Source organism: Amborella trichopoda, chromosome 12 (genome assembly GCF_054954075.1).
Source record: "Amborella trichopoda isolate Santa Cruz 75 chromosome 12, AtrichopodaSantaCruz75HAP2 v2.0, whole genome shotgun sequence".
Classification (NCBI taxonomy): domain Eukaryota; kingdom Viridiplantae; phylum Streptophyta; class Magnoliopsida; order Amborellales; family Amborellaceae; genus Amborella; species Amborella trichopoda.
Genome location: NC_142347.1, coordinates 44,108,195 through 44,125,733, shown reverse-complemented (window position 1 = coordinate 44,125,733; position 17,539 = coordinate 44,108,195). Strand labels below are relative to the sequence as shown.

General features: G+C 34.5%; 2 protein-coding genes across 5 annotated transcripts; both read right to left on the bottom strand.

Moving 5' to 3' along the window:
* Positions 1–1,126: 1,126 nt before the first annotated feature.
* On the bottom strand, positions 1,127–13,194 carry LOC105420738 (mitotic-spindle organizing protein 1-like). 4 transcript variants are annotated; one of them, XM_011625488.3, is made up of 3 exons: positions 4,632–4,989; positions 2,681–2,963; positions 1,127–1,505 (listed from the first exon to the last, which is right to left on the bottom strand). In XM_011625488.3, exon 2 carries the CDS (start codon positions 2,934–2,936, stop codon positions 2,715–2,717), a length of 222 nt encoding a protein of 73 aa, XP_011623790.1. In that variant the 5' UTR covers positions 2,937–2,963; positions 4,632–4,989; the 3' UTR covers positions 1,127–1,505; positions 2,681–2,714. The 4 variants fall into 4 exon arrangements, with proteins under 4 accessions (XP_011623790.1, XP_088709995.1, XP_088709994.1 ...); XM_088853869.1 differs by lacking the exons at positions 1,127–1,505; positions 4,632–4,989 and adding an exon at positions 13,056–13,194 and having other exon boundaries at positions 2,516–2,963; XM_088853868.1 differs by lacking the exon at positions 1,127–1,505 and having other exon boundaries at positions 2,516–2,963.
* LOC18435347 (uncharacterized) lies at positions 12,638–17,355 on the bottom strand. Its single transcript, XM_011625486.3, has 2 exons — positions 17,154–17,355; positions 12,638–13,372 (listed from the first exon to the last, which is right to left on the bottom strand). The coding sequence occupies exon 2, from the start codon at positions 13,339–13,341 to the stop codon at positions 13,036–13,038; it is 306 nt and encodes a 101-aa protein (XP_011623788.1). The 5' UTR covers positions 13,342–13,372; positions 17,154–17,355; the 3' UTR covers positions 12,638–13,035.
* Positions 17,356–17,539: the final 184 nt, after the last annotated feature.

Genomic DNA, 17,539 nt, shown 5'->3' with positions numbered 1-17,539 from the left:
GTACACACCACTCTCTCATCTCATGGTGGCTCTCTCTACTCTCTCATGGTTCCTCTCTCATGATCTCTAATTAGGGTTTAGATTATAGGGTTGTGATATAAAAGAGAAGCATCTCTCTCAAACTAGGTTGCTAAGTGGATTCACCTAAGGTTTGAGTTTGTGATCAAATGAACTCATATTCCAATTGTGTGGTTTATCCAAACTTGCTTTTTCTGTTGAGATTGAAGGTTGACCATTAGATCTCGTGCCATCAAAAGGTGGTGACTCGGTGTGGGTAAAAAAAATTCGATTGAAGTAACTTCCGACATCCTTTTTTTTTTCGTTCATATCTATTTATTATATTTTTTATTCACAAGCATTGATTGTCTTTTTTTTGTTAATGAAAAGTGTGTTTTTAAATGGCTTCAAATTCTTAAAATCCTATTGTATTTTTTATTGTTATTATTTGAAATTGTTATATTGTAAAAAAACTTCTTGTGAGTGATCTAGACCGTGAAGAAAAGAAAATAATTGAAAAAAAAAAAAATTTATTATGTACTCTGACTAAATCACACGTGTCCTTCATTCAAAAATACCTATAAAGACTAGAAAACGCAGCCTTTGACTGTTAGTTGCAACTTGTAAAGACCCAGGTCAATCATCATGAAAGCACAACCCCAGAAAAAAACCAAGACTGATAAGAGGACTGTAATGACCAATAAGGATTACATCATGCTTTTTGAGATGAGAGGGCCAAGTATTCTTTAGGTACCAAGTATTGAGTAAGACAAGTTGGAAAAAAACTCGTTTTGAATAAAAAAGAATTGACCGAATGAAACTAGGCTCGCTCAGTAGGAGAGTTTTTTGTGCTAATTTAACATATAAACGAATGTGGTAAGATGGCCATATAACCTAGTGAGAAGCTGGACCCAAGTCGTACTATGACTCACTGGTTTTTTTATTGCTTTTTTTTTAAACACAAATATTTGAAACTCGGTGAATTCGTATGAAGGGACCCTTTAACTCAGTGAGTCAAGTCGGTTTGGCAACGACCGAGTCCGCCGCAAATTTTGTGTTTTTAACGAGAAGAGAAGAGTGATGATTGATTAGCCATCAATCAAGGTGTGGGTATTCATTGTAGCTTGTATTTTCTTTTCTAAGATGAAATAATCAATTGCAACAAAAAAAAAAAAAAACAAAGGCATGTTATGTATTGGCCTCTTGACCAAGTGGTTAGAGAGCATCATAAATGCCACACTAACGTGCAAAGTACAAATCCCTGCACACCCAACCCCAAAAATAAGCATAATAGCATCTTCACAAACACACGCACCCACACATGCACACCTGAGGGGGTACACACAAATACACGCCTTTTGATAATTGAAAAAAACAGACTTTTATCGGAGAACAACCGCAACTTCTTCTTACTCCCTCAATCAAGCAGTTTTCTCTTGCATTCTTTTATAGTTCCATATTTCTTCCTTTTTGAGTAGTATTGTCCAATGCATGTCAAGCATCAAATACTGGGCCAAAGGATACAAGCGTTAATAGTTTTACTTTTCTTTCTAGCGTACAAGCTTATTGATAGCCTGGATATGAAAAGATAAGGACTAATTTGCACATATTCAAAGATTGCAGGAAAGAAGCCGAGCTGTTAGATTGCACTTAAAAAAATCAACTGACGACAGTTTTGATCAAGGTAGACAGTAACTACTCCACCAAATTTTAGTTTTTTATATCTAAATTTCTATTTCTAAACAAAACAATTAAGACGATACACACATGAAATTCTCTTTTACTGGATTATAAATAGGATATTCTACAATGCCAGAAAATGAACATGGCCACAACCTCAATTCTACTGCAATTTTCCAAACTTAATTTCATAATTTCAAATATAAATGCAACTCTCATTTTCAAGTATTTGTCTTGCCCATGATGAAGAATTCAGACCAAGCATATGTTTCTTCCTCACAATCTCAATTTCCATTAATCCATGATCATCCCCATCTCCCTTTCCATTTATTTGGGCTTTCATGTACGATCCTTATCTCCTATTTGCTATACAAATGAGTGATCCCTGAGATATCGAAACTAGAGCTTACAAACCTTATAATGGAATGAATACTAGTTGGAAAACCCCCACAAAAGCACTGAGGTTTTCAATTATGGGCAGGAAATCATGAGGTTGTAAGAGACTTAAACTGGAGAAGGCTACTAAAAATTGTTTTCTACCGGTTCAAGCAAAAACATGACTTTGTGTTTAATCTTATCTAACTTCGAACAAATGAAGGAGAATATTTTTTTTGATAATTCATAAAAAGAAAATTCAATCATCAGTAATTCAGTCACATAGAATTGAACAGGAGCTATAACATTGCCTCAATCTTTACAGATTATCCAACTAAACAAATGATCTCCCATAATGTTCCAATGAATAAATTACCCACTTCTGACTCATTCAAACCTATAAGAATTCAATATGCAGCATTCCACGAAAAGAAAAATAAATAAATACAACACATTCAATCTATTTCTTTCCATGTTGTACTGCTCCATTAAGTCAAAACAAAACGGAATCCAACATTTCCTTCATCATCAAGAAGCAAAATCACAAGGATATCAATTACACATACAAGACTCAACTAACAAATAAAAAACAGGCATTTACATAAACTAGGGATCGGATCAAGTATACCATTGGAGAGAAATGGAGCTCCGATAAAAAACTATCAATGGCCATTCTGGGACTGAATGGGCTTTTGTGAAAAGGCAGCTGATTCCCTTCTGAGCTCCTTGACTAAAGTTGCAACGGCCTCGGGGTTGACCCCTCGCTCACAGAGAGTAATAAGAATGGAGAGAGTATGGCGATCCAGGCCCGTGTTGAGAAAATTGGACATGTGAAAAGCTAGGTCGAGTGATTCTTTCGCATTTTGAGCAGATAACGGATCCATTGTTCCAGATTCTCTGTGAAAAAAACCCTAGAAAAATAAGGATTAGAATATAGTTATGGCTTTTTAAAGTGGATGCGAGCTTTGGAAACCTTGGACGATAGAGGTTTGGCACTGGTCATGACCCTGGAAAGTTAGGGTTTCAATTAAAAAAACGAAGAAGCAAAATATAGTTATGGTTTCCTTTGTTTTTCTTTTTGAAAATAAGGGAAATTTATGTTATTATACCCCTTTAATTCAAGGAACTTAAAAAGATATTTCATGTTTTAAGCTTGTCTTTTTTGAGTTTATTTTCAAAATATTTTTGGTTTAAAACTTCAGGTTCCAAACCAGAATCTTTCTTTTATACTATTGCTGAGTAACCGGTTTGGCAAGAATACAGTTGGGCAAGTAGAAGCTGGAAATGGAAACTGGAATTTGTACTTCTGAGATTTGGATGCTGGGAATTTGGATACCTGGTAGAGAAACATACTATGTTTGGCAACCTGTCTGGAAATTTATAACAGTGTTTGGTTGAACCTGGGGTTTTGCAAACCTAAAGTCTGGAAATCAGTCAGTTTTAACCGTTCATTGTAGTTTTCATTGACAAGAAGATAATAATTGCTAAAAGTATGAGATTTGGATTTCAACCAACCTATCATACCCATCGCAAGTTAGCAGCAGCTAAACAAACCCAAACTTTGCATTCGAGTCAAACAATAAAAGGATTCATATGCGAACTAACAATATTTCAGTCAACAAGCTTTGCGTAAAAAATTTAGCAGAAAAAATTTCGCTATTATTATAAAACCATAAACTATTATTGGCATTCAGCGACCATTCTAAGATCGATCGTCCATAAAAAGAAAACAATCCACAAAACCTCAAGGGGTACACTTTCAGCTGGAAAAACATTTTAGCAGAAAAAATTTCAGAGCATAAGTAAAGAGCAAATTAAAGTCAACAAAAGAAAAAATAATCAGAGAAAACACCGAATTGCTCAAAGAAACAGAAAAAAAAACAGAGCAAACACCAAGGGCAAAAGTAAATCCATGTAATGAAAAAAATAGGCAATTGATAATTCAACAAAAAAAAATTCAGCAGCAAAAAATATAAATAAATAAATAAAAAGCAGCAGACAGCCGTTCAAAACATAAGCAGACAGCGTACTTTTCATAAAAACGTTTAAAACTCGATTTTTCCATAATTCGATTTAAATCAGGCCAAAAAATCGTATCTTTTTTTACCTATAATTTTTTTCCCCTGTTTTGTGTATTGCAGCCATTGCTAATTTCATGCTTTTGAAAAAAAATATTATTTAAAAAAAATAACTAAAATATAAATTTTTATCCCCACTGTGTTCTTCAAAGCCACAGTTGCAGATAGAAAGTATGAATTTTTTTTCCCTTCCTTTTAAAATTTAAACAAAGTTGTTATTATGGAAAATCATTGTGTAAATGAAATAATACTGTTTATAGCAAATCATTTCGTAAAGTAAATCATTGTGTAAAGAAAATCATATACATGCAGATTTCTGTTATTATTTGTGATAATTGTTTTTATGAAAATAATGTTTCTGGCACAAATTAGAGCTCAAAACATAGTCTTTTACTGATGAATGAGAAGCGTAGAGCGTGAATACAGGACCAAGTAATCAATATTTTGTTTTTGAATATGTGGTAACAAAGACAAACAATATAGTGTAAACTGTAAACTTACAGCAGTAAGCAATCCCCCAAACCTAATCCTTCAGCTCTGCTTCCTGTTTCCCCAACAAAATGAAAAACCCTCTTCCTTTTCTCTCTCTAAAAATCAGTTACGGCCTCTTTACAAATCAAAAAATCAGTTAAGGTCTCTTCAAAATTAGGGCTTTCTCTCAAACAACAACTCAAATCAGAGAGAAAATTCCTCTTCAAACTATCCCAAATCAGCATCCCATCTTCCTTTTCTCTCTCTAAAAATCAGTTAGGCCTCTTCTATTAGGGCATTAGGATTTGTAAAGCCGATGAACTCTTCTTTCTTCCTTCTTCTTTCTTCTCTCTCTATAAACCAAAGCCGATGAACTTTTCCTACTTCCTTCTTGTCTCTATAAACCCTAATGCCTATGACCTTTTCTTTTCTTCTCTTCCTTCGTCCTCTCTCTCAGCCGTAAACGCAACGATACGAAGCCCGAAGTTCTAGGAGTGTATTTTCAATTCAATAAATTTATAAGACTTTAACCTAAACGGTTTAAAAAGTGGATCGGTGACCCGGATCCGGCACCTCAAAAATTGATCCAGATCTGCGAATCAGCTATTCTGATCGAGAATCGACTGAATCGATCGGATTAAAACTTCAAAAAAAATCAAAAAAATTATTAAAATTCATTATAAATATTTTTTTTTAGGAATCCAATAAGAAATGAGGGTACTACATTATTAACTCTCATTTTTTTCATCAATTTGTGAATATTGATATGCTCTTTCTCTGTATAAACTTAAGTATTAAATTTACATCACATAAAAAAAAAATCATAGCATTATCATGGATAAAATTTATAATTATACATGGACTATAATAAAGAGTAGACTAAATCAATGAAAGAATGGCCATTAAAATCTCGTTTTGACAAAAAACCCTAATCCGCTAAAAAAACGCAAATTATTACAACCTAACTAACTATAATCCAAAATTATTACAATCTAACTAATTATAATATTATATACTGAAGTTATAATTATTAGTTTAAATTTTATAATTATTTTATTAGATAAATAATAAAAAATTAAAAATATTTTATAATATTATCTAATTTAAAATGTATTATTGACAACTGTAAGAAAAATAATACATGCCATGACTTATAATGTAAAAACTAATAAATAAAATAAAAGATTTGGTTATCAATGTAAAAATTATTAAAATGCGTACAAAGTTTGGAAAAAACACTTTAATTTATTATATGCTCAAGAGGGAACAAAAATTAAATCAAGAAGGGATAACTATTATATGGCCCAAGAGGGGATTCAAACTTGAGATGTCAAAGCAAATAACATTAGTGATAATCATCATGCCTCCTTCTCAAACAATGGATGGTGGAGATTCCTCAGTCTTTCTCCAACAATATGAACCGCTTCCTCCCCTCTTTTGTTATTTTCAAAAGAACGGCCTAGGCCTGGATACAGTATAAAGAGAAAAGTTAATTAATCCAAGCCATCGACTATCATTTAAAAGGAGAAGCAAACCCTAATTCCTTGCTCACTACTTGATCTTCTCTAAGCAGCTATGCCTGCCCGGTCTCTCTATCGGAGCTGCCTGAGATGCTGCCCTTCCATAAATGAACGGCTTAGATTCATTGATGGGGTTGGTGGCGTCCGCCATGGCTGCCCGAGAGAAGGTCTGGGCAGAGGATCATGCTGCTGCGAAGACTACTCGAGGTTTGAGCCGTCATGGCGATGATACTTGCTCGGGCTAAACCCCCAAACCCTAGAATCTCTCTCTCTCCTTTTCAAAGAAATATGTTGTTTTTGCTCTCTCTAAAAAAAATGACTAGAACCGGCGAGGAACCGAGAGAACGTTTGGGCAAGGAATCCCATTGCTGTGAAGATTGCCCGAGGTTTGAGTCGTCATGGCGATGATACTTGCTCGGGCTAAACCCCCCAAACCCTAGAATCTCTCTCTCTCTCCTTTTCAAAGAAATATATTGTTTTTGCTATCTCTCTAAAAAAAATGGCTAGAACCGGCTGGGAACCGTTAGAACTGGGTGGGACCCGACGGTTCTGCTCTAGATCTGGGTTGGAACCGACAGTTCTGCTCTATAACCGGGCGGTTCCCGGTTTTGTACTGTAACCGGCACGGCTTATACCGATTCCCGAGTCGAATCGGGCGAGTCCGGTTCGACTCGTCGATTTTTAAATCATTGCTTTGACCATAGTTATATAGTGACCATAGCCACCATACTATAGTTAAATCGTGAGAAAACACTTTTCTTTACTTTTTTTCTTTTTTTTTCTTATACCAGCAAAGTTGGTATGATATTTTAAGTATTTAATGAATTTATGTAGTAATAGTTAAAATATTTAATGAATAAATTTATATAGTATATTTGTTTTTAGTATGTAATAAACAGATGTTATGTTTCTTAAAGTATTTAATGGGTTGACTTATGAGAAAATTACAAAAAAACCCCTTAAATTAAAAAGTTGTTTTTTTTTTTTACAAAAATACCTTTCCCATACAAAAAAAAGTCAACTGGCGGTCTCAAGTTGCGTATTGCCGAAACGTAGAATAACACTGCCGGAGTGCTGTGGCTCCAAAAGGTGTGCCGTCGGAGAGCCTTCATCTACCGCCGGAGCACTGAAAACCTTGCTGGAGCGCCTTAATGCACTGCTGGAGAGCTGTGGCTCCAAAGACTATTGTCGGAGCGCATTCATAGAGTGCTGGAGCAAAATGTCTCCATAAATTGTATTGCCGGAGCGAGATCACGTTATGCCAGAGCAAATTCATCAATTGCCGGAGCGTTGTGACTCCATGAGGTGTACTGTCGGAGCAAATATCTGTATCGCCAAAGTGCATTTTTGTATCGCTGGAACAACGTAATCAACAGTCGGAGCGCTCTGGCTCTATAAGGTCTACTGTCGGAGTGAGTTTTCGTATCGTCGAGTCTTAGTTGCCGAAGCGTTTAACCTGACTGCTGGAGCACTGTGGCTTTAGACTTTTCGTGGGTAAAAAAAGGCGTTTTAGTTCTTTTTAGGTTGGGGGGTTTTGCGAAAGTAAATTGTTGATGGGAAAAATGTGAGGGTTATATTTTTTGTAATTTTCCAGAGATTTATATGGTATTTTTGTTTTGGTATATACTAATTAATTATGTATTTAATATTAGATGATTGGATGAGAGTCACAAGGCATCTAAATTAATTGACTTAATTATATTAATTTAGTAAAAATTTTATGGATGAATTAGCTATTGATGGCTTTGACATGATTTTTATTTTTTAGAATTTTAAAATTTCTAATATGATAAATTTATCCGATTGTTTTAGCCTAATATGATATATTAGCAATATCTTTATATGAAGTATTTTTGTCGATCCGTATTTTTTCCCGATTTTTTAATCCAACTTTTTAAAATAAAAATGATTTGTTTCTGATTTTATGGTGAGTCGATTTATTGATAATCCCCTACTTGCTGACTATGGATAAGAGAGGGTTAGCGAGAGCTTGGGTTGAATACGACCGCACGTGGCCCCTCTGCCACACGAAGCGCAGACTTGGAATTAAGGAGAGATAGGGCTGCAACCCTATCAAAATAAGCAAGGGAAAAGTTTATATATAACCAAGTAAAGCTTGAGGGAAAAGTTTATATAGAGCCAAAAGTTTATATAGAGCCAAGGCTCTAAACAATCACATTCAAGCCTGCCTCAAAAATTTTACTAGAGGAGATTGTTTTGAGCTTAAATATTCTTAAATTGATCATCTCAACATCAAGATGCATGGACATGAGAAAAAATTGATTTCAAGTTTTGAAACTAGTGTATTTTGTTATACATACCATCAATTTTCAAGATTTTCAGGTTTTCATAGATCTATCAATGTACACCTTTTTTAAGCTTTAAATTTTATAAATAAAGATGAAAATATATTTTAAGGCTATCACAAAGATTTTCAGTGTTGAAACCACATTTCTCGACACCATTTAAAGGTAGGCTCTAATTTGATTATTTAGAGCCTGGCACTATACAAACCGCACCCTACTATAAAACTCTAAAAACCTTCAAATCAATTATGCATTCACCATTGAACAATTATTTCACGCGGGTTGGACCGCATTTCTACAATATACTGTCTAGATTTAAGATGGATGCAAATGGATGGTCAATCTAAATGTTTTTTTTAAATAATAATTATTTTTAGTTTTCAAATTTTGTTATTTCTTTATATTCATGATCTTGTTAAAGATTATATATTCTCTAAAAAGTATGATCAAATTATATTTTATTACCAAGCATGCATTTCTACAATATGCCGGCTGGCGGCATGCTAACCACGTCCTTATCCATTATGGTTACGAAAAAAAATAAGATGTCAAGCTCTAGAAATAGTGTATATATTTTATCTAGACGGTCTATTACACCCTAGAAATAAACATTCACATATCTGCAAGATTTCTCTTAGTAGTTAGAAATTAATTTTAGAGTCATGGAGATTTTTTATGTCCAAAGTGGTTTCCAACGATGATTCCACTTATTGATGCCCTGAGTTTCTATAAGGCTTAGGCTTCATGAAAACAAAAATAAACCCTCAACTTGAATCCTCGTCTAGAATACACTTTGGCCTTCGAAAATCAGCCTTCGAAAATCTTCACGATGGCTCTAAAATCAGCTTCCAACATCAACTACGAGATTCAAGCTCAAAAAAGTTACAAATCTTGCAGTCCATGAACGCTTATTTTGGGGTGAAATGGACAGTCTAGATATCGTATTGCATTGTTTATTATTTTTAGGACTTTAAATCTTAATTTTTTTCTACAACCATAATGGCGTGGGTTGAGATGATCGACTTGAGAATTTTCTGATGCCAAAACTACAATTTCTGATGAGTTTTAAGGGGAGGCTTTACTTATTTTGATAGGGCTTGTAGCCCTATCAAAACATTTTTCATTTTAAATTTTTTTGCGATTTCTTTTTTCTTCCTCGTTATTTTTCTAGTACGTAATTAAAATAATACAGTTGGCATGGGGTCTTTTGGTTGGATAGCGGGAGGAAAATGTTGGTTGCATATTATAGATGTAGTTGAATTGTTGAGAGTTTCGTTCTTTCATGTCTATAGGAAAGCTAACGATCGGGAGGACACGTTGTAGCATTAGCAAAAAATGGTATCTCTCCCTCTAATTTGGTGATTTCTGGTGATTTAATCAGGTTGTTATGACTTATAACCTGAAATTTTGTTAAGTCCCGGAGTTATTAATAAAAGTTTGGAATATTGTTAAAAAAAAATTCATATGCGGGAGGGCACTTTTTCTTTAAGTGTGTTTAGAATGTATAGGTTCTCTATCCTCGCATTTCATTATCAACCTCCATATCAGATCACATTAAATAAATTTCTCTTTCTCTAATTCAAATGATTTCCTCAATTCAGTCTTTAATAAGTGTACGGAAAACAAAAGTCCCAATTTCGGGTCTTTCCTTTCGTTTTAATTTGGAATTATTTGATTTTTAAAAAATAGTATTAATTATTTAAAAATACTAAATAGAAAACAAAAATATCTAAGATCGTTTTTTTCCTTTTCACGTTTTTTTTTTTACCATTCTTTTCCACCATTTTCTTCCCAAAAAATGCTTTTTTATTTTAGTTTTTGCTGTTGATTTAGGTTTATGGCTTCTATTAGATGTAATCAAATATTTAATTGTGTTTTTAAGTTTTTTTTCTTTTCATCTTTTTTGCCTTTTTTATCCCTGAATATAGTTTTTTCTCTATTATTTTTTTAAAAAATATTGAAGCACCGATTCCGCTCGCCAAAATGGACAGTGCAACTCATACCAATGGGATCAGTCTGGCCTACAGTCTGATGTTCTCTTGATAGAGGTTTAAAATTCAATTGCCGCCTGAACACAATTTATTTCAAATTCTTTAGTGAGTTCAAAATTTCCCAAAATTATAACTCGTTGTTTGGTCCATTGCATTTCCACATAGGGAGGGAGAGACGAGTCAAACTAATGCTTGACCGATTTGAGCATTTTGTACCTACATGGTTTTAACCAATTAAAAAAAATTCGACAAATTTTTGAAACAATTATATTTTAAAGTTATTGTTAATATTGTTTATTATTTTTAAATCCTTTCCAACCTACGTAACTAACAGTCATATCAGTTTTGACTAGATTAATCCCGCATTGGTTAATCTCAACGTTAGATTGATTGCCGCACAACATGATGTTTATTATGCACCAAACATGTAGTATAATATCTAGCATGTGGTATTTAGCATATTTCTTCTTTCTTGTAATCCATTTTCGCGTTCTGATTAATCTGTTGTTGAAATTTTCCCCATGGTCATGAGATAAAGAAAGAAAAGCATAATTTAGAGAGACTTTAAAAACATGGATTACACTCATAATTTTTCCCCATGATCGGGAGCAACTATCATATTGCTTACAACCCAAATGGTTGCTTAGCACACTAACACCTTGCAATATTATCATGATATTATCAACTTTAATGAAGAGAACAGTTACATAGGCTAAGGTCGATTACGAAAGATACTATAAATGCAACCAAATTTGATATAAAATATAGGAGTAAATACATGGACCAGACAAAAATTCAAAATATTTCAACCTTATTTACAATGTCAGATTTTCAGGTGTGATCGTAATTTTTTAATCAAATATAGATTACATTTGAAGAACATTGGGCATTCGTATCAATCCAATTAATCTGGATTAATATTATTTTCACAAAATACTATTTTCTTTTCTTTGATACATTTCCAACAAAATCCTACATTTCCCCCCACCCACCCACCTTTTTATTTATTTTTAATATTAATTTACATCCTAATGATGATAGAACTCTAGATATCATGTTGTGGCACCTACCACCCAAACCACCTCTACCTCAAACCTAGAGAATGTTTACAAACGCATATACCATCCTATTGGCGTGTACCGAATGAACTGTGACGGAAAAGCTTGGGTTGAGACATTTGGTCTGTCCAACTCCTTGCATCGCTGTCCATCCATTAATTCAACAGTGATGACACTTACGACGACAGATTTTACACGATTACTGTGATCAGCCACTGCCACCGCATTTTCGCAAAAGCCATGGGGCTGGTCTGCACAAACCACTCACTAGATGTATTTTCCATCTCTCTTCCCTGTTACTTGAGATTTTTTCTTTTCTTTTTTTTCTCCAATTGTGCTGGGAGGAGATAAAACTCGCTCCTATTGGCTCAAGGGGACCAAACCCCAAAATTTTACAGTTTCAAGGGCCGCAGAGATGCGGTAACATACAAAGTGTTTCTTCACTTTGCAGGGGGGAATTTAAATAGGCAATATACTGGAGACTAGAGAGCGAAATTATCAACCTTGGCAGTGCAGAGACTAGAGAGCAAAATTGTCAACCTTGACAGTGCAGTTTGTTAACACAGGCAAACTCTATTGTTGTTTCAGAGTGGGAGTAAGTTTCTTCATTTAAAAAATCCCGATTGGATATCAGCACAATGTCCATTATTTTGCCTTGTACCAAATGATGAAACTACCCCACCCGGAACTGACAATAGAGAGGGCCTGTAAAATGCTGCAAATCAGTGTTTAGAAAGTGGCAATCAGACCTGAATCAGCAGGGGCCCATTTATGATTCTAATGGTCCAAATCGGGCAATTCCCAAAATAGACCAGGCTACACATTACAAAGAAATTAAAATATATCAGATAACCAGAAGAGTTGTGCAGTTCAGGGGATTCTCCATCCGAAATTGTACACCTTTGATCTCATCTGGCTTCGGCAAATTCCGAGCCAGATCAGCAATTATCAAATGCTTGTGCAAGTTAACAAAGTTCAAGGTGAAGTAGCAAATTAGGAAATCTCATACTATATATGCTTAATTTAAGTCTATGCTTACACAAAGGTGTAGCTTTAAGATTCACTTTCCTGAACTCAAAAAGGTGCCTCATGATCACCAGTCATGATAGGAAAAATACAACTCATCCAGAATCCAGACACACTGCAAAATGACCAAAAGGATGAGGGCAACTCGAATGGCATCCAATAAATCATAGGGATCAAATAGTCAATCCACCACATTCAAGTTAGTTACATAGTCATTTCTGTGATTTACCATCTGCTCCAGGGGTCAGGTTGTTTACTCTTCTTACATAATTTGATCAGGTTAGTATGATCCAACTATGACTCAATTCATTGACACATTCGTCACATCCAAAGCACCAGAACAAAACAATTACAAGCTCCCAAGACCAAAACTCCATAAATACATATAGGAAAATCTTGACATAAAAATAATTAATTGACGTAGGGATATTAAAGCTTGCCAATCAATACCCCCAATATCCAAAATACATAAATATCTAACTATAATTCCTAAACATATCTTATGGGAGAAAAAATAGAGTTCCAAATCACAATCAAAAGAATCTCAACTTACCTTTGTGGGACATAGATGATTTTGCTCGCTCCAATTCACACAATGACTTCTTGGCCCCGCTCAAGCCTGAACATGATTCTGTGGGCCCCAAGGTGACGGCAAAATAAAGATAGACAGTGCATAGAAAGCCCAAGACCGCTAGCATGGTCAAGAGAAAGCGGTGCCGCTGAAAAAGAGTTGCCCAACCATCAAAGTCGCGCGTCGTAAATGGTTTCTTGTAAGAAGTTAAAGGTGAAATCGGATTTTGTGTTCTCCTATGGGGAGATGATAAGCTGTCTAGAACCATGGTTAGGACCTCTTGTACACAATTCAAAATCCTGCATGTACATGACAGAATGAAGAGTTGAGTTCCAAGCCAACTTAGCTACACCTTACTACAATTGTCATATCAATGCTCTTTCTTTATTTTCCCCCCTTTTTGAGAAAAGCTGACTGTATTACTATAAACATAACAGCTTTAAACAATATAAAACTAGAAGCAAACACGGGCACCAGCCATGCTGGAGCACAAGAAGGGCCAAGAACGAGGAGGGAGTGTTGGTGAAGGAGAAGTAGGAAGGATTTGCCTTAAGACAGCCAACCCTGTATAGAAAACAGAGCTACACCACCCTTAAAAATACAATGGGTACAGCCAAGAGTGAGGAGCAAGGCATGGTGCTGAAGGTAATTGGTGTTTCAGCCTATTCCAGGAACCAAAACCTTACTTGGTTTAATCCTTTTGTACAATGGTATGACATTGATTAAGTGTATTTTGTAATACTTGATCATATGTTGTCAAATATTTTGAGTCCTATTAAGTTTGTTTAAGTTTATCTATGGAATAGATGCTAATGAGGTTTGGTGTGTGTATGTTAGGGAGGGAGCGAAAGAGGGGTAGAAAAAAGAGGAGAGTTGTGCTGGAGGGGGGTGGGGGGGGAGGGGGGCAGCATACATGTCAAAACTGCCAATACAACAGTAGTGGATTAGCCAAGTCAGGTGCTGTGAAAGATAGCTCAGATATCCAAGTAGTGTGTAAAGTTGGCCAGTGCTAGTTGTCATAATAAGTGTGTCATAAAAAAGACTATTAGGTGTAAGTGTGTCATAAAAAATACTTGCTATTTAAATGTTTACTAGCTAAGAATGGGAAGGCTAATAAAAATTACGGATTGCTTCTAAGAGTTCCATTTCTCAGTTCCATATTTTGTGGCCAAGCTTCAAGCATACAAGAATGAGCTTTAAATAGCACTCCATTTCGTCAATTACTATTGACTGAAAATCACCAAACTTCACATGCATTAATTGATATTTGTAAGAATTGCAAAGGACTCTCCTTTTCAATTATCAAGTTTGCCCTAATGGTCAATGTCATCATCTTGGGACGGAAATGGTAAGGAACTCTATTAATCATAGATTTTAAATATATATTTTAACAGCAATTGAACAATTAAAATACAAGATTTGTAGCGCCCACATGATGGAAATGATTCTAAGTAAGATAAAAATGAATTCACTAAGTAGCATTTAATTTTTCTTTTATTTTTTTGGAAATAATTTTTATTATTAATGCACTTCTTGTGCCCATTAGTAATTAAACTGCACATAAATATTTTTAATATTTTTATAAAAGACTTTCAAAAGTTCTTCACATATACCTCGAAAAAGATAATGTGCAGTTACTTCATCCAATCAACTTCCATAGCTTCAATCAAAAGAGTGACAAAGAGAAAACAAAAACAGAGGGAGAGAGATGGTAGTTACCTCTAGATTTATATTTTTCCTTAAGGAAAGTTTATTGCTTTCTTTAATTCTTAAATCGTACATCTGTACATTATTTTTTTTCATAATTAGTTATTTTCATACATATTTCCTTAATACATTTGGGTGTTGAACACATCAAAGGGTCAAGGGGATTAACCAAGCAAGTTTCCTCGTATGTTGAGATGAAACTTGTAATCTTGACAATACAAACTGAATTATAGAAGTATTCAAAAAGATATTATGGTGACGTATGCAATCACTTGATTCTTACTTCGTTTTGTCGATACACTCTTTGTTCGTATTTGGGTTTCACTTGTTTATGTATATATTGGATACTATATCGAGCTTTGTTGTTCTTTTATAGGTTTCACAAAAGCTTGAACCCACAAAATTTGAGTTGAGCAAGCCTGTAATAGATGAGGCAACAGAAGTTAGAACTAATATGGGATCTGACGACAATAAATATTCTAAGATGATCCAATGGGATTTAGATATGTGATCACAAAAGTTGGAAGTGATGCAATCTAAAAGGATTCGGATAGATCAATAGCACAATTTCCCTGCATCATAAAATTGGCAATCTTTGTGATATCGATTTATCTAACCATTGTAGGACAAGTGTATGTGATTTAATATAGTAAGACGACAAAAGTTACAATATATGTGATTTATTTAAATTAAGACAGATGCTAGCGTAATAATACTAAAAAACTTCAGGATATAGATAGATGATAGATCTATGTGATTTAGATGGTTTCACAAAAGTTAGAATATACGATATTTATGTAAATTAAGATAGATGCTTGCATCATAAAATTAGCAAACTTCAGGATCTAGATAGATCTTACATTTGTAGGAACATTATAAGATCAGAGTAGGAAACTTATAATTGCAGGATAATTGTCATCAGATCCCATGTCAGTTATAATTTGTATGGTACCATCTATTATGTTCATACTCAGCTCATATTTGAGAGCTCAAGCTTCTGTACAACTTGTGAAAAACATCTCAACTTGTTATAGGAAATATATATACACACACACACATATGCGACAATGGATCGCAGTGGTGTTGATTACCAAATCATGGAACATTCGAGCACCAACTATATACTCATTGCGAGGTGGTCTCTCGGCAGTGAACGCCACTGCAATAGCCACAGCATATGCCGACAACACTATGGCTTAACATTTTTTGTCCTCTTGAGTTTGGCAACCTTGGTATCCGTTGAAGGCATGTTTCGGAATGGTATAGACCAGTAGTGAAACCAGTACAAGATCAACAATATGTATGCCGACAATTGTAATTTCTCAAGATCATTCACATTATTAGTGTAATGTTACGAGCATTTACTATGTTTTTTACATAGTGCATTCCATGACCGTAATTCATGCAAACTTCAGAATTCCCCTGCTAATAAATGCATCTCACTAAACCAAAGCAATATGAATCACTCCAATATTCTCATGAAACCAAAAAATGTGTGAATCACTCTATTGACTCAATCAACCAAAACTTTTGTATATTATTCCTCCATTCAATTGATCACCCGAATCAACCCATGTAAGAATAGTTCTCACCAGCATCGTTAAAACCAGACCGAAAGACTAATTTACATATTGAGATCATTAATGTAAGAAATCCACTCTACACAGATTAACGGTCATGGAGTGTAAGCTTGAATAACATCAAGAATGTAAAATATTATTCAAGGACATAGAGATGTGAAGTTAGTATCCATGTAAACTTCAAATATTTGAGCTTCTGCCATAAAATCACTTACATCCATGTATATTTATCACAATAAATAAATAAATAATGGTTAAAATGTTTCCTTTAACTCACCAGCATGGTTAAAGGAAAAGAAAAAGTACATCCACCTTGAAACCAATTTTTCCATAATATCCTCAACCATTATAACCATGGTTTTTTTCTAAACCAAAGAAATCGGAAACAAAATATCCAAGTACATAAATCACAGGGGAAAAAAATGGTTAAAAATCAATTGTAGGATTATAGGATTTGAAGATAGAAATCAATAATCAATCCATAAAATAGGAATGAATATCAATTACGAATATTTGTTGAATATAGATTATAGAAGTTAGCATGAAAGTCGTTTCGGCATTAAAGAAAAACTATGCTAAATCCCAATTGATTTCCAGCAAGAAAGTATTCTCTGCAAAAAAAAAAATACATATATATGCAGAACTACATAATAACCAAAAAAAACATTATCAAAAAGAAAAATCTAACGCATGAATCAAATTATACGAGCATTAGGGAGAATGAAAAAGTCTCAACACTACAAAAATACCTAAAATGTATCAGAAGGAAACCACAAAGAAAAAGAGTAAGTACCTTTTTCAAGCTGAAAATTCTCAGATCTGAGATGTTAAGACGGTCTTCTTCATTGATGCCAACAAAAATCGCCTGTTTCTTGAAAATGGTGGTAAAAAATAGAGGAGGATTGAGTTTTTTAACCCCGAATATCAAAAGGTACGGCCGTGAAGATGGCCGAGAAGCAAGAAAAAAATAACGCGGGACCGTAATGACTGGCCTTGTATTCGTAATGACTGGTCTTGTATTTTATTTGGGGCTGGCGCTACTTTAGGGGAGGGTGGCATATCTAAGTCAAAGGATTTTGTGATCCTACGGGACTATACCGTCTATTTTTACTCCATCAGGCGAAAGCGAGAAGATTTGGTCTTGTGGAGGGAGTATACTGTTCATATACTCTCTTCGAT